General features: G+C 41.4%; 1 protein-coding gene across 1 annotated transcript in view; it reads right to left on the bottom strand.

Annotated features, from left to right (window-relative positions):
* UNC13C (unc-13 homolog C) overlaps positions 1-26179 on the bottom strand; it is an 884756-nt gene that overhangs the window by 427630 nt on the left and 430947 nt on the right. Inside the window, exons 13-16 of the mRNA XM_073618754.1 lie at positions 23967-24082; positions 18392-18555; positions 14387-14537; positions 11597-11665 (exon numbers count right to left, since the gene is read on the bottom strand). Of these exons, the coding sequence (XP_073474855.1) occupies positions 11597-11665; positions 14387-14537; positions 18392-18555; positions 23967-24082 (500 nt within the window). The remainder of the gene's footprint in view (positions 1-11596; positions 11666-14386; positions 14538-18391; positions 18556-23966; positions 24083-26179) is intronic.

Genomic DNA, 26179 nt, shown 5'->3' with positions numbered 1-26179 from the left:
TTAAAACGAACTGAAAAATACGAGTCTCACAAGCGCGAATCGTCTCTCACCAAACTTCTACTAACACGAGATAAACACGAGATTAGCAGAAGGAGCCCAAAGGGTGTCGTACGGGCTATTGAACTTCCGTTTTATAGTCTCGTCGGACTTGGTGTACGTCACCGCGTACTAGGCTGTCGTACTTTTGTGTGGTCGTGTGTGCGCAAGTCCGTTCGTAACAAAGTCTGCCGCAAGTCCGCCGAAGGTACGTCGGAAGTCTGTCGGACAGGCTGTCGGACTTTTGTAGACGAAAAGTCCGACCGTGTGTACGCGGCATAAGATATCCAGATATAATTTTATCTAGATCCACTTGCACTACTACTTACTACTTACTACCTACATTATTTTACATTGGGTGCAACCCCTTGGTAAATTTATTCCAGGATATTTATAGTTACTTTCTTATAGTACAAAAAAAAAACTTGTTAGCACTATTTGTACTTTGCGATTCCCTTTTGCATTCTGAACATAAAAGTTGAGGTTAATCCTCTGGAGCCACATAAATCCTCCCGATGTCGATCATATGAGCTGTTTTTGATTCTGTGGGTGGGAGATCCAGAGTTTGTATACATGCATCTATGGTAACTGCCTAATACATCACTTTCTGGTCTGCAGTCAAATGATTTTGATAGGAATGTATGGTTTAGAGCACTATTGTTATGTTCCCATGGAAACTGAAAGATTTGGTGGAATACTTACGGGTCTGGTGATCACATTGCCTAGATGTATGTAACGGTATCTTGGGTGATCATTATTAGACTTTATTAGTGTGGTGGCAGTGTCAAGCTCCCACCTTGTGAAGAAGTCATACTGCAGGATGATATGCGTAAAGGGGTGGAATCTATGACTTTAAAGATGCCATAATGCTAATAGGTGCCTAGGATCCATGAGAGTAGCGCTGCGTTGTGCAGTTGGTGCCATCTTTTTGGTTCACATATATTGGATTGCTTAAACATGTGCTTTTACTACTTGCGTGTGAGTATTTTTAATCCTTATTATTGTTGAATAAAGAGAGCACTGTGAGAGTTTATTTTCTCTTTCATATGGATGCATATGTGGTGATGAATATTATGCAGAGGATTGTTTGCTCTAGAAGACCTAAAAACAATTCTTGATCTGGATGACTGAGCAGATTTTGCACTTTCCCTTGCCAGTCAGAAGAAGAATAATTGTGGCTACTATATGTAACGTACTGTATGTATATATAACAGTGCAGCCACCAGCTCTCCCCCATTTCTGTTAACATTGGCAGATCATGTAGTGGTTGCTTTTCAGTAGGATAACATGATTTCCTGAACCTCTCCCAAGACTTGTGCCAGGATTATCATTTTGCAGCCAGACAATTTGACTAGAGACTTTTTGCCAACAGAAAATTTCCATTCCATTAATACCCAGGGACAGATTTCCTGTGTGTATGTTACTGACTATGCTTGGAGGATGAGGAAGTGTCACCATACAGATTTTTGTGTCATATGGGGAAGCCCGGTTTCACCAGCTGACTCTTTAAAAGCAAACAGTATTTTTTTTGCTCAAAGAGCAAAATCAAGTTGCTTTTTTTCAGCATGAAGTAAACAAAACAGTCCATACACACCTGGAACCAAACAAAGATTTGGCTCACTGCCAGTAGAGATCGATCCAACAACAGGGTTTACAGTTCCCACCAGCTCTCAAAGTCCCGAAAAGGTCACAGAGCCAAGCAGAGTCTAAGCAAATGGCAGCTCACAACACAATACGCCCAGCTTCACAGAACACCTCACAGACCCTTGCTGTCTGCTTTCTGCTCTGTTCAGGCTTATCTCACAGGTGCCTCTCTTTTTGTCTCCCTTAAAGGGACCACAACCCAAACAATGCTGATGCATATTTACCCTCAAGGACCAATCCTTGGTGTTCTGTACAATATATAGCTATCTATAGATAGAGAGATATATTTAATATAACTCATAACTGTAACTTTGGCTTAAAACAGCATTAAATGGAAAAGAAAATATTTATTATATTATTGCAGTTTACCAATTCTTAGGTGTGATGGCTGCATTCATTTTTATTTTTAGACTTTCTTTCCCTTGTTTTAACCTGGTAATTCAGCTAATAGGTTTGTTTTTTTTTTTTAACAGAACAAGCTGTCCTGCAGATGCAGGAGTCAGAGGGTTGAGACAAACCATTTACTTTTGACAGGGGAGCTTACATCGATCAGCTTTTATTTTTTATGAAAAACCTTTATCCCAAAAGGAAAAAAAAAAACTTGTTGCTGTAACTGCTTAAAAATGTGTTAGCTAGCGTTGGGCCCTAATTTGTTTAGTGTAATTACATTTGCTAGTACATCTAACTCTCCCCTTCTCCCAGACTGACAATGCTGCTATCCAAAGATGTCTATGTGCTTCTCCATCCAAAGTGGGGGCACCCTAATACAGGAGGTGTGTTACTGGCCAGATCACCAAGTGGAAACAGAGGGAAAAAGCCTAAAAAAAATGCAGCCATCACATCTAATAATTGGTAAGCTGAAATATTTTACATTTTTAGGTTTGGGTTAATACCACTTTGACATGAAAGACAACAGTAAAAATTGCATCTCTTTTAATTCTGAGCATAATTTTCAGGATTTTAAATTTCATGAAAAAAATAAATATATATCTATATATATATATATATATATATATATATATAGATATAGATATAGATATAGATTAATATATATCTATATATATAGATATATATATATATATGTCTATATATATATATATCTATATATATAGATATATCTATATATCTATATAGATATAGGTATATATCTATATAGATACATCTATATAGAAGGCGCATGCGCGGAGCTCGCAAGATGGCCGCAAAGCCTAGAGCTCCGCTCCCTCACGAACAACCGGCGCTCACAGCACGGACCACAGCGCACCACCGCGCGAATAAAGTACCTGGTGATACTCCCCAAGGTCCTGGCTACACCCCCATATGCCCGGGGCCCCGGTGAAACGGAACCTGTGGCCACAACAGGAGCGAACAAAAACGGCTGAGACGCCCAAGATGGCCGCCGCTACAAAGGCACAGCCTCTGCCTCAGATTCTCTGCTCCACAGGCCCGGCGGACTACAGGTTAGAGCAACCCCTCACTCCCCCTCACTTCACCCCAGGGAGACAACCAGGATACCCACCTCTGCTGACCCCCTCTCCAGCCTCTACAGGATCCCTGCAGGATCGCCCCCTCTGTGAAGGCCCTCTGTCCCCCCAGGGATCTACCTCAGATCACACAGGCCTCACACCATATGCCTTCCCTGCCAGTGACTCTGCTTCTCACATGGACTCCCTCTTCCACAGATTCTCTGAACTTTTGGACAGAGGCTTGGCTCAAACGGCAGCTAAAATTACGGGGGACCTGAAGGCAGACTTTATTAATTTAGGGGCCCGTATCGACGCGATCGAACACAAAATGGAGGACACTATAGCTGTCACTAATCAACACTCGCAGCACATCAGCACTGTGCAAGATCAATTAGACCTAGCAATGGCTCGTATTGACGAACTTGAGAATAGGTCCAGACGATATAACATCAGAATCCGCGGCCTACCGGAAACGATTCACAATGTTCCAGAAGCAGTCCAGGACCTGATTAAACAGCTAATCCCTAATATCTCCTCTCAACACCTTGAATTGGACAGGGCACACAGAGCCTTAGGGCCCCCCAGAAAAGACGGCACCCCAAGAGATATTATCGCTAAGCCCCACCACTACACAGTTAAAGAGGAAGTGATGAGAAAGGCCAGGTCATCTCACTCAGTGCAATGCATGGGACACCCAGTACAGATCTTCGCAGACCTGTCGCCCTCTACGATCCAAAGGAGGAGATCATTGAAACCTCTCCTGCTCGCTCTCACCCAAAGAGATATAAAATACAAGTGGGCCTTCCCGTTCGCGGTTAAATTCTCCGTCCAGGGGAAACAATACGCCTTCTCCTCCCTACCAGAAGGAGAAAAACTGCTCCTGCACCTGAAAATCATCTCCCAGGAAGCCGAGATGGACACGACCAATGCCGGGACCAACTCCAACAAACGACAGACCCCCACCAGCCCTCAATCTCCACTGTGGTCAACAGGAAAAGCAAAGAAGGCCAAAGACAACAACCAAACCTGAAGCCAATGATGATGTGAACTGCACCTCTTCTATCCCGATTGTGAAGTAGGGATCGTTTTGACCATCCCCTGGAACAGGGGGATCCCTTGGGTCTAGTCACTAGGCAGGCTAAGCAACCGGCCAAAGTTTTCTGACTTTCCAGAACTTTTTGCTAATTGTTTTTTGTTTATCTAGTTCCAGGGGGGAGGGTTTTTTGGGATCTTTATCCAAATTTTCCCTCTTTATTTTTTGATATTTTTAACTAGCCCATCGACATATCCACTATGCTCAAGGGAGCAGTGCCTCTCTAGATTGAGAGGGGCTGCTTCCTCACGCCTATCTATGAGGGGGGGGAGGGATCTCATTCCCCTTGATTAAGGTTTTTATTCAGGTCTAGTTTATAGACGCTCTGCTGTGATAGCAAATGAATAGCAAACTAGGAGGATACTATATTGGGCGGCGGTTTAAGGGCCACTAACTAGTCACTCTGTTATGACAACCGGGTATACCACGGTAATGGTTTCAAAATTTTCTTTGTTTTTTCTTCCAGCCTTTTTTCCCGTAAGGGTACAAGTTTTATGTTGGGCGTTCGGTTTCGTGAGGAAACACTTGCGCACCCACCTAACCCCTAGACACCCGAAGGTCTCTGGGGGCTAGGCTGTTTGAGCCCAGATGGGCCAGACATACTCAAATTTTTTTCTAGAAGACATAGGGGGTTTCTCCTTCCCTGTGTCTTTTTTTTCTTCTATAGGAGACCTTCTCTTTTCTGTCCTGCTCCCCCACCCCTCATCCCCATTCAATACATTGTGCCTAACCACATCTTGTGTTTCAGATACCACACACACACCCACAGGAATTCCTGATATCTTCCCGCCAAGAAGACTCTACGATCATCATCCTAAAGTCCAGGTTCCCACGCACCAAAGGGTAAGTGAGGGCCATTGCACTTCACTCCAACTGCTCCATGGCTAACGACCCTACAGCTGAACTCCACATAGCCTCTCACAATGTCCAGGGAATCAATTCCCAGATTAAGAGGAGAAAGGTCCTCGATTATTACAAGCATCTCAAGCTAGACATTATTATGCTGCAAGAAATGCACTTCCCCTCCCGGTATAGCCCTAAGTATCTCCACCCTCATTTCCCACAGTTTTTCTTAGCGAGCGCAGACAACAAAACTAAGGGAGTTGCAATCATCATTTCCAAACACCTTAAATTTGTAAAGATCTCTGAATTCGCTGATCCGGAGGGCAGGTTCCTCCTGGTCAAGGGCACAGTGGGGGGCCACCTGTATTCCCTGGTCTCCTACTATGCCCCAAATAGAGGACAAGCAAAATTTTTTGACTCCCTACTGCGCAGCCTCGCTCAGAAATTGGAGGGAACGGTCATCTTTGGCGGAGACTCGAACGCAGCGTTCGATCAGGGATTGGACAAGTCTAAACCCCTTCCGACTCAACTAACACGACCCACCAAAGAGAGCCTCAGGATCGCCAAAACAATCCATGCCCACGGCTTAACTGACACTTGGAGGGAACTTAACCCCAACAAAAGGGACTATACCCATTACTCTCCCCCTCATAACACCTATGCGAGGATTGACCACATTTTAACCCCATCCTCCCTGCTCCCTTTGATCCACAAAGCACAAATCAGGGAGTCGGCCCTCTCGGACCACTCCATAGTAACCATTTCACTCAAAACGGGCCCCCTGGGCGGATCCAGGGGACACTGGAGACTGAATGAGTCACTATTATCTGACCCCATCAGGGTCATTGAACTTGAAAAAGCCCTAAAAGAATACTTTAAACTCAATAAATCAGAAGACATTTCTCCAGAAACGTTATGGGCTGCACATAAAGCGTTTATAAGAGGTACCCTCATCCAGATTGCCACTCAAACCAAACGAGCACAAAAAGCAGATCTAATTAAGTTGGAAAAGGAATACACAACTCTGAAAGCTTCCCACAAAATGGACCCCTCCAAGACCCCTGTTTCCCTTCTCGATAAAGCGAGAATTGATCTCAATCTAGCACTCACATCCAAGGCCGAAAAGGCCATTCGCTGGAATGGACAAAGATTTTACACTCAGGCAGACAAAATAGGTCCCCTCCTGGCTAAAAAACTGTCTCCCCCCATCAGAACCCAAGCCTTCCCCAAACTCAGATTAAATGGCCAACCCTCCACGACCAATCCTTCAAAGATTCTAGAAGCCTTTCGGGGTTTTTACTCTACATTATATAGCCAAACAAATACACCAAACGCGAACTTAATCCCTCAGTTTCTGGAAGGTATCCCCCTACCCTCCCTGAAAGAGGTCCACAAACAAAAGATGGAAATACCCATCTCTGAGGAGGAGGTTTTGGGGGTCATAAAAGACCTTAGAGGGGGATCAGCTCCAGGTCCAGATGGCCTTTCTGTGGCATACTACAAGTCTTTTGCAGCCACTCTGGCACCTCACCTGACCTCCTTCTTCAACTCCAAAACCAATGGAAACCCCCTAGACATCCACCTCAACACCGCTTTAATCACGGTCATACCCAAAACCTGGCAAAAACCACGAAGACATTAGCAACTACAGACCAATCTCACTCATAAACAATGACCTAAAAATACTCGCCAAAATAATGGCTAACAGGTTGTCATCTTTTATTACACAATATATACATAAGGACCAGGTAGGATTCATACCCGGGAGACAGGGTCCTGACCAAATAAGGAGGGCGATAGATATCACCTCGATTCTTCAAACTAACTGGACAGGGGGGCCCAACCAATCGGGATTCCTTCTATCCTTAGACCTGCAGAAGGCCTTTGACACGGTCTCCTGGCACTACATCTTCAATATACTGGAGAGATGGGGATTCGGTAGTCGTTTTCTGGGACTTCTGCATGCTCTCTACTCACAACCAAAGGCCCAAATACGCATCCAAGGTCATTACTCCAAACCAATAGACATTTTACGGGGCACTAGACAAGGGTGCCCTCTATCCCCCTAATCTTCGCAATAGCCATAGAAACCTTAGCAATCGCAATTCGACAAAACCCAGACATAAAAGGGATGACCTGTGGAGACCAAATGCACAAATGCGGGCTTTTCGCCGACGACATCCTCCTTTTCCTGACATCCCCCCTCACTACACTACCTAATCTCTGCCTAGTGTTAAAGAACTTTTCTAAAATCTCTGGACTCAAAGTCAATTTCAACAAATCTCAACCTCTTAATGTCTCATTACCGCCACAAACAGTTGACTCTCTAAAACAATCCTTTCACTTCAAATGGGGCGACACATCCATTAGCTACCTGGGAATCACACTGACGGCCAAGACGGAAACTCTTTATGCGCAAAATTATCCTTCACTCTTCAAGAAACTAGAGGCAGACCTTATTACATGGTCAAAACACAAGCTATCCTGGCTGGGTCGGATCAACTCCGTTAAGATGACCCTACTCCCCAGGCTCCTCTACTTCTTTCGCTCCCTCCCTATCCCAATCAGAAAAGATCACCTGAGAGCTTTGCAGAGTAAAATTCTCCAATATATTTGGGGTAAAAAAGGATATCGTATCCCTCAGAGTACCCTCTTCCTTCACGGACGCAAGGGAGGGATGGGTCTTCCGTAAATACGTAAATACTACTTGGCTGCCAGATTAGCCCAACTGTCCTCAATTTACTCTCGCTACGAAAAACCAGACTGGGTGAATATTGAAAGACAAGCCATCCCCAAACATACGCTAGACTACATTCTTTGCCCACCTAAATCTAGACCGCCCATCCTATCACCCACTTTATCCCACTCCTGCGCCCTTTGGGACTCCCTCCGGCACTCCACAGCCATGGTCTCCACGGGTCAACCCCTAGCTCACTTATTCCACAACTCTGACTTTCCACCTGGACTTGACATCTCAGCATTCAAATGGTGGTTGGACAAAGGGCTATACCGGATAGGGCACTTCTTCACTCCCAATGGACCAATCACCCTCAAATTCTGTATCAAACACCTGGACCTCCCGGAATCGGAACGATTCCGCTTTTACCAAATCACCCACTTTCTCCACTCTATTTGGAAGGAGAAACCGCTCCCCCCTAAATTCACAGTATACGAACAATGGTGCGGACAAGCCATGGAGCAGAGGGAAGGCATATCAGTGATAGATTCAGCCCTCACTTGCCCTACAGACAAAACCACATATATGAAGGCTTGGGAGTCTGACTTCCAATGCTGCAGGGACATAGAGATCTGGCAAGCAGCTCTTACTAAATCCTTTAAGGGGATCCAGAACATCTCCTTGAGGGAGGCAAGCATCAAATTGATTACCAGATGGTACCTAACCCCTACCAGGTTGGCAGCAATCTATCCCTCAACGAACCCATTATGTTTCAGAGGCTGTCAGCACCTGGGCACTATGGCCCACATTTGGTGGGAATGCCCCAAAATACGCATGTTTTGGAGAAAAGTTTTCTCTATGATTTACAAGGTGACGACTTGCCAGATCCCTAGATCCCCAGAGGTGGCTATTCTCAACGCTAACCTATCTGGAATTTCTAAGGCTAATCAAACACTGATCAACTTTATATTATTGGGCACCAAAATCTCAATTGCCAAAGCATGGAAACAGCCAAGGCCCTCGTTCAACGCAGTAAAAAGGAAGGTATCATGGATTATGGCTCAAGAAAAACTTTCTAGCATCCATGACAAACACCTCTACAAAATTCCAAACAATATGGGAACCCTGGGCCCAATACATGGGAACCTCCCTCATACCAGGGGTTCAGGCACGCAACAACCCCTAACCCACGCACAGATGAATTCATCCTGCATTAAACTGGAAAAAACACAGATGTACTCCTGCTCCCCCCTCACCCACCTGGAAGGACCCCTCCAACCCCCCTCCCTCCTCACTCTTCTCTCTCTCTCTTTCAACTCTTCTCCCTGTCTTCTATCTCACATCAGTTAGATAACTGGTGGCAATTCAATATGCAGCTACCATACGGTAAACTACCTAGACCATGGGGATTCATAGTCCCTCAACACTCCTGAGGGCTCCAACCTAATGGGCAAAGGAGAAATACAGGGTTTTTCCCCACCTGGCACAGCTAGATCCCGTCAGGGGTGCCGGGGTAGGGGAAAGTTCCCGTGAGGATTTAGAGACAATACATGGAGAATGTATAATTAGAACATAGATACGGATATATATCAGATTTATGTCAATGCATAAAATGTATAACGTAATTGACAATAAAAACATATTGAAAGATAGATATATCTATATAGATATATAGATATATATATGTATATCTATTGTATAACCATTAGCAAACACATTTCTTTGGCTGATCTCTCAGTTTAGCTTAGCTTTTTAAAAATTGCAGTTGGGTGCAGTAATACAACCCTACAACCAATCAGAAATCAGATTTTCGGGGGTTTGAAGTAGACCTGACATGAAAAAGCAGCAGTTTAACAGCATAATCCATACTGCTTACTCAGCTTTGTAAAGCAAACGAAATGTGTTATGTACTGGTGCCAAGGGCCTGTCCCTTTATATTGCACCTTGGTGATTTTGATTAAGCAATGAAAATGCTAACAACCTAGACATGCTGGTCTCTCATCTCAATTTCTGGCTGAAATTTCATCTATGTGGGTCTGAAGTCTAACAAAAGTGATAAGCAAGTAACGGCAATACTATCTACATACAAAAGAAGTAAAGGGGTCAGCAGTGTGCGGCTTTACTACTTTTGTATGCAGGTGGTGTAGGGAAGTGATGGAACCAAGAGGTTGCCAGTACCAGAGGGCCAGAGGAAGAGAGGGACAGGACCTTAAAGCAGTATCAGGGCTATTTACGTGACTTCAAACAGTGAGCTATCTCTATAACCCTGGTGCTAAACAAGTGGCCTATTGGTTCTCTGTGTGTGGCCACTGACACCAATACTGGGGGTTAATATTGCAGCCACTGACACCAATGCTGGGGGTTTTGATAGCAGTCACTGGCGCTAATGATGAAGCCTCTTTTATTCTATCCCTCTCTTCAGTGTAGGGAAGGGGAGATATCACTGCTCCAGGAAGGTCAAACGATAGTAAACCTCTTCACCAGTTTAGAAGCCACAGGTGCTGGCAATGCCTATAGCAATAGATAGAAAGTAGTTCTGGACAGCCGTTTTTTTATTCAAAAAACAAAATCAAAAGTACATGCCACAGCAGAACAGAAGAGCTGACGCGTTTCACACTACAAACAGTGCTTAATCGTAGCTGTCCAGAACTACTTTTTCTCTTCAGTGTGCATTGCAAAAAAATGCAGGAGTAAAATTAGTGAGCGTTGAGGTGCATTATAGTCTGTTCATTTAAATTGGTTGCCTATCTTGATGCAATGCACTTCTCAACACATAAACGTGCACTGCTATTGTGTGACCCTGTGGAAGTGAGGGGGCCACATTTGAGGCCCTTTATAATTTACAAGTTTACCACCAGTGCTCTGTGTAGTCTGAGGATAATTTGATAGGGCAGCACACATAAGAAGAACAGAGGTAAGACTAGGCAGTGGCAGTAATCAATAATAAAAGTAAAATTGGATAATATTTCTAGACTGCAATTATATTGCATATAATATTTCAAGACTGCAATTTAAAGTATCCAGAACAATTAAAACGGTATTTGGTTACTCTTAGTTATGGTAGATGTAACAGAAACTCAGAATCTGTATTGTAGTTATTATGGTAAAATTTTAAATGTTTTGTTGCACTAAAATGCAGTTCAAACACTAGCCCATGCCGTATGGTTTTATCGTAGTGGATCTGTGGCATACATAAAGGAAAGTTGTGTAGAAACACTCAGTAACACTGGAACAATCTTTCTCTGTGTAAATCTAATCTTTTCTATACAAACATGAAAACTATAATGAAAAAAAAAAAAAAAAAAACACTGGGGTTGATTTATTAAAACTAGAGAGTGCAAAATCTGGTGCAGATGTGTATGGTAGCCAATCAGCTTCTAACTTCAGTTTGTTCAATTTACCTTTGACAAAAAAAAAAAAAAACTGGTTGGTTTCTATGCAGAGCTCCAGCAGATTTTGGACTCCCCAGTTCTAGTAAACCAACCCCCACTGTTTCTATATCGGTGTCTCCCCTGTTATATTTACACTTTTTACAGTTGGACTGATCTTGATACAAAAAAAACATTTCCATGTTCTAATGGTCACTACAAGGCTAAAATAATCAATCAAAATTAAATGAAATGCGTATAAAAAACTGATAAAACTGCCCACTTCATCATTTGACAGTTACTATTTTACACAAAAGGATCATGAAATGTTCATCCATCCAAAAATAATACAATGTTAAAAAAGCAAAATGCACTTTGACATGTTGAATAGTCAGAACATAGCACATTATTAGAATAAATGTCATCTATAATTAATGCTTGGATTGCATCAATAACTTGTTACACTTACCCTGTATTTAGAAAGATCTATTCTGAGGGAGTTGTGCAACTGATCCAATAGTTTTATAAATTTCTCTCTCTGTGTAAGCAAATGAACAGTCATGTAAATAACAAACCATAGGAAAAAAAAACAACTAGAACAATATTTCAATAAATGTTTTGGCCATTCAACTAAACATTCACCTAAAAACAACAATAACAAGTAGAATTAAAGATGAAATATGTGACATTACATGAAGTGGTTGGACCTCTATGCAGCAAACAGGCACAGTTATAATCACAGTCTTGTTGATTGAATACCCATGTATTGCTGTAATTAGCTGGTTGCTATGTGTCAAGGGGAAAGGACAACTTCCTTATCTGGGTCATACAGCACCCAACGCATGCCTTGCCATCTCCTCTGTTGGGTCATACATGTGGGAGTGCTAATGTAAAACACTACATGAGTGAGCTTTCACAGAGAAAAAAAAAACTTTGGTACCAACGAAGGCTCTCGCCATCTGCATGCCGCCTGACATTTTTTAAATAACCAAAGGGTTAAGTCCCCCAATGATGTCATCCCTGACCCTGCCCCATGTGACATCATCTGCCCAGCATGCAAAAACAAAACAAATTTAGTAGCATAACGAATCTATCTGAAATGAAACAAAGCTAATTTTTTTTCTGTACTGCACATGTCTAGGAGAGGAACAGGGAGCACAAATTTGCAGAATGAATGAAGCAGGAACAGGGAGATCCTTGCACAGTTACTGTTTGCTCTCCAGCATGGATAACAGTGAGCAGCAAAGTGGTGACTATACCAAACCTCCCTGCAAATCTTGTGTGACTAGCAGACAAAGGGAGCAGTGCCTTAGATGGTCTCACATTGCAGATAAATTTGATTGTTCAGAGTGCTGCGTCAGCACAATTAAAGGGGTTGTAAAGTCAGAAGGTTTTTTTACCTTAATACATTCTATACACATTAAGATAAAAAGCCTTCTGTGTTTTGTGTTTATTAGATGAATTGGTAATTCTGGAAGCAAATGCATTAAGTACTGCCGATTCAATTATTTTGGAAATTTCTGTCTGGAGCATATCTTCCATGTAGTCATTCTTCTTATCTTGCAGAAGCAACGCTGTTACTTTACTCAGATTGTTTTCATTTAGAATTTTGTTATTTTTTATTTTTTCTTGCTTAAAGTGATTGTAAGGCTTTGTTTTTTTTTTTGTTTGTTTTTTTTAAATAACAAACATGTCATACTTACCTACATTGTGCAGTTCGATTTGCACAGAGTGGCCCTGATCCTAGAGAAGCTCTCTCCCAGGGGGTTACCTTGCGGGCGAGCTCCCGAGTCAAGCATTTGCATCCATAGACGCAGAATGCCGTACTCGTCCCCGCCCCCCCAGCGCCCGCGTCATTGGATTTTATGGACAGCAGTGGGAGCCAATGGCTGTGCTGCTATCAATCTATCCAATCAAGAGCTGAGACAACGGGCATAGGGGAAGAGCGCGTCTCCGGTGTGTGAATCACAAGACTCAGGTGAGTAAAACGGGGGGACTGGTCAGTGACAGCAGTTTTTTCACCTTAATGCATAGGATGCATTAAGGGAAAAAAAATAGGAGGGTTTACAACCCCTTTAATGTTATATTGAGAGCTTTATACCTGTACAATCACATGTTGGTTTTTGAATGCACATTCTCTCTATGCATTAATAGTTTTGTACTTGCTCAAATACGCTAATAAAAACGTTTGTAAACAAAAAGCCTCCTGTGTGCAAACTGCCCCCCTTGGCCCACCTAATACTTACCTGAGCCCCATCTCTGTTCAGCGATGTCCACGAGTGTCTGAGCCGATCCGAGACTCTCCCTCCTGATTGGCTGAGACACAGCAGTGGCTCCATTGGCTCCTGCTGCTGTTAATCAAAGTTAGTTAGCCAATCAGAAGAGAGAGGGGGAGGGGCCGAACCACAGCTCCATGTCTGAATGGGCACACGGAGCTGCAGCTTAGCTTGGGTGCCCCCATAGCAAGCTGATTGCTGTGGGGGTACTCAATAGGAGGGAGGGGCCAGGAGCACAGAAGAGGCACCCAAGAAGAGAAGGATCCAGGCTGCTCTGTGCAAATCCAATGCACAGAGTGGGCAAGTATAACATGTTTGTTATTTTTTTAGAAAAAAAAAAAAATGAGACTTTACAATCACTTTAACATTTCTAGATGTTCCCCATAAGATTGCAAGCTTTTATTTTTGCATTCAGGCCCACATTAAAGCCCAGTTCTGGTCGCAACTAAATAAATAAATAAATATCCTTTCAATATGGCCCTTTAAGGTTTAAATGTGGTTTTATGTATAGGGGTGTTAGAATAAGGAGAAAAACTTACCTTGTTCTGTGCCCTAGCAGGCTCCCCCCAGTGCAGTCTCCTCTCTAAGCTACTCACAGCAGCAATTGCACACTCACCTTCATGTATAATGCAGGGTTCCTAGTCCTGCATTGTACATGCAGAGGGACAGAATGGAGTTTTGGGGAGAAACAGGGAGCATAGTGGGAACTAGGGGTTAGGTTTAAGTAATACTGTCTCTCATTCTACCCCCTAAACCTAATAAGCATTTAACCCTTGTAGTGTGGGGAGCAGTGTTGGGCTTCAAGTACTGATGGGATGTCCTAGTTTCTGATATTTAGATGTTGGGAGTTTGTGACAGCACCTAAAAACAATATTTAAGGATGCTAGGGAAGTAAATAGGTAGCAGTATCATGGCTGTAATAAATAGGAACGGTATAATATAAAACTCATGCAAAGCTAGTACATATTTGTCTCATCACTCACCCCAAAATTTGTTGCAGCAAATCTGTCTGATGCAGAAACATTAGTTGATACGGTTGTATGTGCATAGAATGCATTTATATTTGCCAACAAGGTACTCATGACGGCAGGGACACCCGGGCACATGTATTTGGAAGACAGGCAAGAAAAGTGCCTAGAAAACATACAGAGCAATAAACAGTTCCTTAAAATATAAATAAAATAAAAGTCCATTAAAAATCATCCACAAGCCTACTTTAGTATGATATATTAGAATATCAGGTAAGGTATCCAGGTGTTGACGTCTATGTATGTGCTTTTCTTAATAGGGTTGACACAGCTGTAAGCCATTTTTATAACAGTTAAATAACAAAGTGCCTTCTTTGAGGATAGAGATGCATTATATCTGTGTTCTGTGCACTCATCTGCCTTTTAGAAATGCCCATAAGCACTCTGATGCGCGATGACTTCATTCTCATCTTTTCTCATGTTTTCAATGACAAAGACACAAATGTGAAAAGGTGCTGAAAAGTCAACCAGGTAAATAAAGCTGAATATAACTTTTATTTTCTATCATATATTATTTTGCAACTTTTTATCACAGATTAATTCCTATCAATGCTATGATGAATTTTAGTTAGAATGAAATGTTGCTATATTATATAATTCCCTAAACTAGCTGGGGAATCCACATTCTATTATGGTCTTACCTGGTCTATAATAAACCAGCAAGACCAGAGATGTGGCACTTTATTTCCAGGACACTGTGAGTACAAGAATGCTCAAACATATAATGCAACTATAGAAAATGGATCTACAGCCAACAATGCGAGGGGAAAAAATGTTTTTCTATAGGATGCTTCTGTGAGTAAACTGAATACTGCCTTCAGTAAATGTCAAAAAGCTGACAATGCGGAAGGGAAAGAATTCCCAGGAGCTGCATATCACACAAAACCCACTCATGTAAAGAGTGGAAGCAGCCTCAGCCTGGGCTCCGTACAAGCCACAGCCCTGACATGTTTTGTCCCGCTCATGTGGGGTCACAAAAAGCTGGCAATGTCCCCAGTCTTTTCTTTTTTGATTAAAATCATGAATTTCTTACAACACATGATGAACAAATGCCTATCCTCCATAGCTGTAAGTTAATATTTTAATACTTCAGAGTACAATAAGCTGAGGAGCCGCTGTGTCATTTTTGTTAGGTATTTAATAGGATATAGCTTACTGCCTCCCAATTTCTCAGAGCCCTTGTTTTGTTTCTCTATCTGAGCAGGGCTGCTGGGTATGTGGGAGAAGGGGTGGGCAGCTAGATGGCAAATTAAGTTTAATAATGAATAATTTAAAATAAACCCCTCCAGGGACCCCATCAACATCGCATTCGCTACCCACTAAGAACTCTGGAACTCCTTATACACTGCATCTCCCTTAAATAATGGGAGGCAGCAGTAATACATTGGGTGGATTACCATTTCCAATCTAATCAACTAAAACCCATCAAATCCTTATTGGCAGAGTACAATGTTCCCCCGATCCGCCTCCTACGCATATGAAAGTATATCTACTTTAGCTTTTTATCCAAGCATACCTCTCCTTGTATGATCATACCCGAAAACATTTGGCATTTCCTATTTTACCCGACCTCCATCCACAGAAGTATCTCCCTATTCTACAAATCTTTACAAAATAAGATAACATACATACTCATGATAAAATGGGAAGAAAATCTCCACACATCCTTCTCTGAGACACAATGGACAACAGTCATTCACTGTAATTACTAAATCTCTCACTGTGTAGCCCGCTGGGAACAAACACAAAAGCTGCTCACCCTTTGGAACCTGACATTATATCAATTATCAATATTTACCAAATCCCACTCTCCCCCTTGCTGGAGGGGGTGCGGACAAGTGGGTAAATGTATTCATATATTCTGGACCTATAAAAGTTACCAGCTTTTGGAGAAAATGTTTCACTCTCCTTTCAGAGTCCACAGGCGTACTGACCTAACCTGACCCTGCTCCATCCATCCTACACTTGGGTATAGATAACTTTCATCACAATATCAGAACAGTTGCCTTACACATTCTAGTGCCAGCCAAAATGGTGATAGACAGGCACTGGACTAAAAATATGGCACTCAATCCCTCTGAAGTTGTAGAACTGATTAATATGCAATTTTCCTATGAAAGCAGGTACTCCACAAAAATTCCACACGTGCCTTATTTGACAAACTATGGCAACCATGGGAGCACAGCAAATACTATATTGATGTATTTTGATATTAGGTTGCTTTAATATAATGATATATTCTTCTGACTGGTAGGATATAGCGTACTGTTTTATGCTCTATGTCATATGATTGATATAATTATTGTGCTTATGTACTCCTGTGTGCTAACTTTTTTTTTTTGGAAGTATGTTTTTTTCTTCATTCTTCTATGTGTAAAGCTTTGTAAAACTCAATAAAAGCAGTGACTCATAAAAATGTAAAATAATGCACTTGAGAGCTAAAAATATGAAAGCAAGTTACATGTTAGGTTGAGAACCACTGGGGAATCGAGGATGGAAAAAGATCTGGGGGTCCTAGTAGATGATAGACTCAGCAATAGCAAACAATGTAAAGCTGCAGCAAGCAAGGCTAGCAGACTATTAGCATGCATTGAAAATGGTATTTATTTCAGAAATAAAACCTTAATTCTACCACTTTGCAAAACTCTGGTTCAACCACAACTTCAGTATGCCATCCAGTTCTGGTCACCAATTCTCAGGAAGGATGTCCTTGAACTGGAGAGAGTCCAGGGAAGGGCAACAACGCTAATAAGGGCCTGGAGGAACTCAGTTATGAGGATCAATTACAAACATTAAACTTATTCTCCCTGGAAAAGCACTTGAAAGGGGATATGATTGCAACTTATAAATCTTTAAATAGTTACTATTTAATCTAAAGCCTCTAAAGAAGACATACGGCCACACAATGAAAATGGATCAGAATCAATAAAATCTTAAACTGTCTAAGGGTTTTTTTTACTGTTCGAGCGGTAATGATGTGAAACTCCCTTTCACAGTTGGTGGTATCAGCGGGGAGTGTCAACAATTTCAAAAAACTTTTAGATGTGTTTCTTAGCAAACACAATGTACAAACTGGTTGGACAAGTGTCTGAAAATTCAAACTTCATGCAACCATGAAACTATGAATGTAATGGGAAAAGTGTATTTGTCTCTCAAGATAATTAAACTAAGGATGTCTTCTTAACAGGACCAGGTAGCAATAAATGCCGACAGAGGTTCCAGCCTTCCTTTATTTACTAAAGAAGAGTTTTTGTGCTACTGCATCCCTGTTAGATAGAACTTGTCTCACTTTTTGGCCTGCAGACAATGTTGTCACTAGGATAGAAAGTGAAGGAAACTTCCCTCAGTGGGAAGAAGAACAGCCATAGCAAGCCGATTGCCACCAGACAATTCTTTGGTTAAGTATGCTAAGTGGGTAGGCCTGCCTTAATCTCACCATCAGTTTCAGTCTTGTAAAAAGACTAAAACTGATATGTATAAAAAAAAAAAAAAACAGTGATCCAGCCACCAAACTTAGCATAAGATCACATTTCTGGGAACATTTTAACAGTGTATTAAATGTTCCTTGTTGCCATGGTTATAAGGAAGCAACATTTAAAAGTTTCCGAAGTTAGAGAAATATGAGTTGTTTGCAGCTCCAAATGGAAACGCAATTGTGTAGCAGTTATAGATGCTATTTTTTTTTTAAGTGGAGATACCCTTTAGGTAGATTGCTACATAAGTGGTGACTACTGAATGAGAAGTCCTTGACTGTCTAGTATTCTACCTGCAACATCTAAATAGCCCTTTGATTGTCTAGCATTCTGTCTACAACAACTGAATAGATCTAAGTGTAAAGGCAAAGAGTCTGTATTCACTGCACAAAAGTTATGAGCTTCTTTTTTATACACGGCTCTTTTTTTTGAAGTTTGTACTTTATACCAGCTCTTTGCTTGTTATTAATGCAGCTCATATACTTACGTCATAGCTTGATAAATAGACTCTATTCCATAGCGCATTGCAAATTCATCCACTATTTCTTGTGCAGAGTCGTCAAAGTAAACCTTCCAGGCTTCATCTCCTTTTACTTCAGGGATCTTGACAATACCATTATTCTGAACTTCTGTCAAGTAGTGGAATAAGTTCTGCGGATAGAGTATGTCGTATATTGTTAGGGACACCTAGACTCAGGATTGTGCCAACCTGGTACATGATATGTCTGAAACATTTAATTTCACTGCACAGAGCTGAAGTAAATAGAGAGAGATATGCTACCTGAGCAAAAACATAATTTACTGCATCAATAGAAAAGCTACATGCACCTAGATAAATGTGATACGTTCTATGGAATGTGATACTTTAGAAGAAAACTGCTGGCTCACAGATTCAAAGATAAAACTCTACTAGTCAACCTGCTGGGACCAGATAGTTTTACTGTAGTTAACTCAATCAAATCTGGCATTTCTCTGAATCAGAAATTAAATAAAGTGTTTGTAAAGCCTGGATTTTCTTTTAAATAAAAGAACATACTGGTTTATACTTACCTACATTGTGCAAGGGTTTTGCACAGACCGGCCCCGCACCTTCTCTTCTCCCCAACCAGCACTCCAGGTGCCTCATCTTCTTTGTGTGGCCCCATAGAAAGCCTTTTGCTATGGTGGCACAACTGTGGGCTTGGTCCCGAGCTGGGCTATGTTTGTCCATTTACACACACAGCACGACTTGGCCCCACCCCTAGCTCCCTCCTCAGAGGATTTGATTGTCTCTTGCTGCTGCCTCTGAATCCCTGTGAGGAGAGGAAGTGAGGGGAGGGAAGACTGTAGCCAGGCACAGTGCTGGATCGCTGACAGGCTCAGGTAAGTGTTTAAAGGGGGAGGGGAGGGAAATAGTTATTTGGGTGTTTTTTACCTTAATTCAGGGAATGCATCATGGTAAAAAAAAACACCAAGGCTTTAGAACCACTTTAAAATAAGAAAAACTGAGTTTTTTTATATAGCTCTACACAGAAAAGAGCAAAGATGTTCAGAAGCTTACTGCATCTACAAATAAATCCTATTCAACAGTTTAGCATAGCCAAAATAATTAATAATACTTTTTCATTGATTTGAACATTTTCTATACATTAAATAACTAATATTTTTCTTATAGCGCAATAAATATTTTTGTGCAAACCCTGTGATGATAATACTTAAAGAATAACTCTTAGAATAACACTTTTGTTGAACAAAAAACAATCCTATTTGGTGATCAATGTACATTGCAGGGATCAGTGGCGTCACTAGGGTTGGTGTCACCCCCCTCCTGTCTATCCTGCCCGGCACCCTGCAGGCAGCACACAGTCACTGGGCGCACCCCCGAATGGCCCCTGTAAATGATAGGGGTGGTGTAGGACAGGCTGGGGTGGCATAGGGCAGGTAGGGGTGGTATAGGGCAGGTTGGGGTGGTATAGTGCAAGGTTAGTACTCTATGTAGTGACTTGTACATTAACTTACAGCATGCCCGGAGATGAAGACACTCCGACTGCTGGGTTATCACCTTTTTGTCCTTCATCTGAAGGATCAGCCAGAGTGAAGGAGTCTGTGGGAGGAGTGGAGGAGCCACACCACCGGCTCTGCCCACCAACTCCGGCTGCCTCAGGAGACATTGGAGATCCTAGAGGGACAGCTTAAGACAGGGGAATGGTTACAGGTAGCCTCCCCCGCATTGCTTAGTGCCCTGCTAACACTCGCAAGCACAAGCAATTTGGTACAGTATGTAGTGGTGGGCAGCGGCCCTGGTGTCACCCCTCTGGAACCATCTCGTTTGGACAAAATCAAGCCTGTTCTTGTCAGCGGTTGTTCCGGCTACCCCTCGGTTCCTCTACCCTCCATGGCCATCTCACCATCCACCACCGGGGCTTTGGTTTGAAGCACCTGACCCTCCATCTGGCCCTGCGCACATTGGTTCTCCCCCTACAGTGGATTTTGCCAGGCACATGAGGTATTTACCACTGCAGCATTGCTTCACAAAGCTGGTGATCAAGTTGCACAAATGTATTATTGCTGTTTCAGTATGTTACCGAAGTTACTAGACAGACTAGTCAGAAGGGGGTCGTCTTATACGGCGAGTGTATCTCAAAACCAACTTTTTAGCTGGAAAATTAGGGGGTCGTCTTATACGCCCAGTCGCCTTATACACCAGCAAATACGGTAACCCTAATGAATGTGGTTTCACAATAGATGATTAGGGTACCTTTAATGGAATGCAATTGGTGCCAATTAATTTGTCTGCCACCACATATACATCTTAAAGCAGTTGTAACCCTAAAAGGAAAAAAGCTTCTGTTTCTTTAAGGCATGATCTATAGTACAGTGCTTGTGCCATGTATTTTGTACCTTTCTATGTTGCAAAATACCTGGTTGATTCTGCCTGTTCCTGTGCCCCCCTTAGTGTGCTGACCACAGTAATCATGGCTGCTGATCCATGACACTGTGGTCAGTTTACGTGCCTCCATCATCCTGTTCTCTGCTATGAGTCTCTGCATCCCCCCTCCCCCCTCCCTCCTTGCCTGTCAGTTCTGAAGCCTGTGCATGAGAGCCAATCCCCTTCCCTGCCCCTCCCCTCCCCTCCTGCTGCTCTTCCTTGTGGCTTGAAAATAATGTATATAAATAACTGCCATCCCCTCTGTTGTATCAAGATATAAAGTGCAGTGTGTCTGTTTTTTAAGAATTCTAATCCTAAATAGCATTTCTCACAGCACGGATGTGCAGTCACATGACCTTCCTCTACTGGCCAGCTGACATCAGAAGGGTATCTCAGCCCCTCCCTCTGCATTCCCGCATTCGGGGAAGGAGAGAGGAGGAGGACATGTGACAACACAGAGGTGCTGTGAGAAAAGGTATTTCAGATTAGAATAAAAAAAAAAAAATGGAAACACAGTACTTTGTATCGTGATAAAACAGAGAGGATAGCAGTTACTGAATATGCTAATTTTACAACCACTTTAAGATGGAACTAATGACAATCCTTTGGCACAATGTAGCCAACAATTCCACAGACTGTGCAAAAAAGTCTTATCTTATGAAGGTAATAGAAAAAAAGACAATCACAGAAAATTGTCTTACAATCATTCCAACAACACTCTGTACTCCTTTCCTTGGAAAGTTGAGAACATCCAACTTCCTTTCTCCAAGCTGTCTAGCCCTCCATCCCATCTGCGCAGAACACAATCTTCCATTAAAATCTGCATACTCCTTTCCATTTTTTGAAGAAGTTTGTTTTACTAAAATTCAGTACATACATAATCCAGCACAAAGGAAAAACTATGTTGTCATGAAAGATTTGAAAGTTGGATCAAATGCGATTTCTTATACTTCTTATATTTCTTATTGACTTTATTATAACAACGTGTCTCTGTACAGTTGCCTTTTCTGGTCTCTGTACTGAAATGCTGCTCAATGTAGTTATGCTCCATCGTCCTAATTCACTGCACACAACTCGTAAAAGGTTCATTCCTCATCTGTATGAAAATGGAGCAAATGCCAGATGAGGTGACTGGTATTATAATACTATTACAATATCTAAGAAAATAACTTTGTGCTACTCTACTCATAATTACTGAAAATCTTCTCACTGCTTTCATTTTAAAGGCTAAAAAAAGATTAAACATTTGATTTTGTTTTTTATGAAAGGTAACCGTTAAGCTGAGAAAGATGGGAGGGGGAAGTAGCCAGATGACATCAATTCCCCATGTATCTGGAAAGCAGTGACCTGCCTTGGATGCCTGTGACCAGGAAGTGCGGGGCATTTCATGTTTTATACATTTCTGCACAGGATTCTTCTGTATGATCTTGCACATTTTAACTATGGTAATGGGTTGACTCATGACTGTACAGACCTCAGTCCACTTTAAGCATTTGGTTGCTACTTATAAATAGGTGACTCACACTGTTTTGTACCCCTCCATTAAAAAAGCAAACTGACATGGATGGGAATACAGACAGACACAAACACTGGCCCTCTTGTTACTATCTTATATGCCTGGTGTGCTGAGCTGTGGGAGGGTGGGAGCACTATTTCTTCAAAGCTGAACACCAGTAATTTAACAAAATCTATATCCCCTTCCCTGGCCAGCACTGCAAGGATAAATGCTCATTTAGGCCAGCCATACAGTGCATGGGGCAAATGTCTTTCCTGCAACCACAGATTGCTGTGAAGAAATTCTCCCGGGCAGGAGGGCGGGGAAGCCGTTCCAGCCGGGAGAAGACAGCGACTATTGCTAGTGGCTATAACAGCCGCTAGTGATGTCACAGGTAAAACTCGGCATGCTGGTTGTACCCAAGTTGATCAATTGATCAACTTGGTACATTCAGCCTGCTCATCCACAGTTCGAATCTCAGCCTTAGCCTAGAGGTGTAGGGATAGGTTGTATTGTTTACTGTATTTAGACCTGTACTCTTCTACCCAAAGCCTAGGACTCCTTGCAGTCCCTTGGCATCATCACATAAGGGTTGATTTACTAAAATTGAAGAGTGCAAAATCTGGTGCAGCTGTGAATAGTAGCCACTCAGCTTCTAACTTCAGCTTGTTCGATTAAAGTATAACTAAAAGCAATTTTTTTTTAGTTTTGGATAGAGTAGAGAGGGATTAGAACCCCTGTCAGTTTTTATCTTTTTCTGTGCCCCTATTAGGAAGATTCACCCTCTCAATTATCCTGTTTACCATAGTCATTAAAAATGAAAGCAAAAGTGAAAGTAAAAGAAAATCCAAAATGTTGGGTTGTCCCCAGAAAAGTAAGAGAGGGGAAACCTTTCAATGGGGACACTAGTTCTGGTGACCTGGGGGTCACCAAGTAATTCTCTTAATTTGCAGGGATTTTCTCTCACTTCCTGTTTTGGCTATGGGACATGAAGTGAAGGGAAATCTCCCCAATGGACTACAGATGGCAAAAAATTAAATTACATGGGTTATGACCCTTTCTTACTCTACCAAGTTAAAAAAAATGTTTTGCCTATAGTTCTACTTTAAAGTGAAATGAAAGTCTTTTTTGTTTTCGTTTAAATGCATTGAGATAAAAAAAACTCCTGCATTTAGAACCACTTTAAGCTTTCACACAAAAAATAAATAAAGCTGATTGGTTTCTTAGCATCAGATTTTGTACTCTCCTATTTTATTAAATCAACCCCATATTGTATGTGGAAGAGGCAAGCATGTGACCAAGGCTTAAAGCACCTTAGAGAGAAAACCTGCTGGAGGCAGGAATAGGGCAAGTATTACACCTTATTTCTGCATCCCTAGACTAAATGGGCATTTGACACTGGCAGTGAATTTTGTCTAAATCATGGAGTTCATTTTTTGTATTATATTCAGAACATGCGCTGTGTGAATTGGTCAGATGCAGGATAGATCTATATAAAATAGATTGCTCATCTGTCCCAGTACTATACTGGTCATCTACTTCAAATATTTAATTAAAGCACTGATTGAGGATTAGCTGCTTACATCAATCCACCTGTTCTCTTTTACATCAGCACTTCTGGTACCTACCAGAGATGCCCAAGGAGGGTCCGAAGCTTACCTCATGCAAACATGTGTACTGTATATGGTATGGAGGCACATTCTCTTCTCCCTTGATTTCAACATGGATCTTCAATCTGATTGCACCTGACACTGCAGATTTATCTGTCCTTTTCTCTAAAAAATAAAATTTTAAAAATGGTAAGAAATAATTATTTTTATCAGCTGCAATTTTCACAGATATTCAGGGTTTTCTAGAATTCAGTCCACCATGACTCAATGTTCTATGACAAAAACAGAAACTTCCAAGAGGTTCAATACTTTATAGAGCATATTTATGAAGCAGTCAATCTGACATTCACCAACCAGATAAATCTTCTAGGCGCTATATAGAGATATATAGGTCTATCTATCTATCTATCTATCTATCTATCTATCTATCTATCTATCTATCTATCTATCTATCTATCTATCTATCTATACTGTATGTTTATACACACTCACATACTATTTACTGTATGTACATATACACACAGGCGAAGGAAAAAAAATAGATTTTTTTATTGAAGAACAGAATTGCAAAAGTGCAGTGTGAGAGACCTGTACCTGTAGGCAGCAAATGCAAACAATCTGATTACCATTTCACATCTAATATATGGAAATGGCAGCCAGACTGATCACTACTTTATAAATATTCAGCCTATTCCCTTCAATTGTGAACGTACTAAAGGATTTCTTTACCATCTATCAAAGATTTGCATATTAAACATTTGCTTATAACTAGTGTCAAACAGTGAACGAATACCACAAAACCATTGAATGCAATTTATAAATGCATGTTTACTCTGAGTTCTGGTAAAAATAAAAGCAATATAAAACACAAGGGAAAGTCAATTACCATAAAGCATTTTTTTTATTTTTACTGGGCTCTTTTAAATACCAAATGCAATGTATTGAGTTGATTAACTTTTTCAGTGACCTTTTCATACCATTTGCCTACAGCTACAGTGACCAATGGCCTTCTGTTTTATTTAATACACAAGAAATGTTGAGCCTTCTCACAATACCATAAGTAAAAGCAAACAATTGATAAATATGTTATAAAGTTCGAAGATTTCAAAAAAATGTAACGTGCTGTACTAATATCTCTAAATATATTTAGTTGAACAGTGCACAGCGCAGAGAATATATGCAAACTGTAGAAACCTATACCCAATTAGAATATTATTCTATTACACTAAACCTTTAAAATCCTATTATTGCTTATAAGTATTATGTAATTAAAAAATAATGGTGGGGAGAAATGCTTATTTATCCTATAAATATATTGAGAGGCCTTTAGTGTCACTACCCTCCCAGCCACCCAATCTAATTTTCCCAGGAGCATTTGCACTGTCTGCACCACCCATACTTACACCTGCCCATTTTATATTTCACACACATATCTCACACATTAGCTCTCTTTTAAATTACAGTTCTTTAAAGGTTTCCTCCCCATAGAATAATAACAGTAAAAGCACCTGGAATGGTATAAAGTTCACCCAACTATAGCTACAATTAGGGTGGTAGGGATTCAATCATAAGAACATTAGAACCGACTAACTATTTTACTTAAAGCCCAACTCTACCTTTATGTTTTTCTAGATATTGTAATTTTTTTTCAGCCCTGAGTAGAAATGTACTGGTTAAAATGCACTGTTTCCATTCACCTTTAGCACTGCTCTTTCCATCCTCTTCTGCCAGTGGTCACAACCCCGTTTCTGGACTGAATGATGGCCAGTGTCTTCTGACCCCTTCCTGTGAGCTCAGTCTGTTATTGATACACTCTCAGGGCTGAGCATAATCATACAGCCTGGGCTTACAGTGGACTGGTGCAAAAAATAGCCCTTACATGACATAATATTGTGACACGTGAGGGAGCCATACCACTTTTAAGCATGCCCCACAGCTCAGCACTAGAGAGGAAGAAGAATGACAGTACTTGTCATGTCACTGCTTGGAAGATACTCAAAAGTAAGTTATGTATTCATTTCTCAAATGTTCGGTTCAGAGAAGAAGACTGGAAGGATTTTAGGGAAGCTGGAGTTGGTCTTTAAAGCCCAGAAGAAATACATTGTGCCTGCACTGCAAAGGTTAATGGCTTGTTTTGTCCAGGGGAGAGGAAAAACAGTTGTATGTGCCTGATCCTCCACCCCTCCAGGATCTGATGGTGGACTGTCCCTTGGCATCCTTATGTCCAGTGCTGTACATATGGACAAATTGGCGCTTACACAA

Source organism: Aquarana catesbeiana, linkage group LG03, assembly GCF_042186555.1.
Source record: "Aquarana catesbeiana isolate 2022-GZ linkage group LG03, ASM4218655v1, whole genome shotgun sequence".
NCBI lineage: Eukaryota > Metazoa > Chordata > Amphibia > Anura > Ranidae > Aquarana > Aquarana catesbeiana.
The sequence above is the reverse complement of the archived record's forward strand: the minus strand, read 5'-3'. Positions and strand labels throughout refer to the sequence as shown.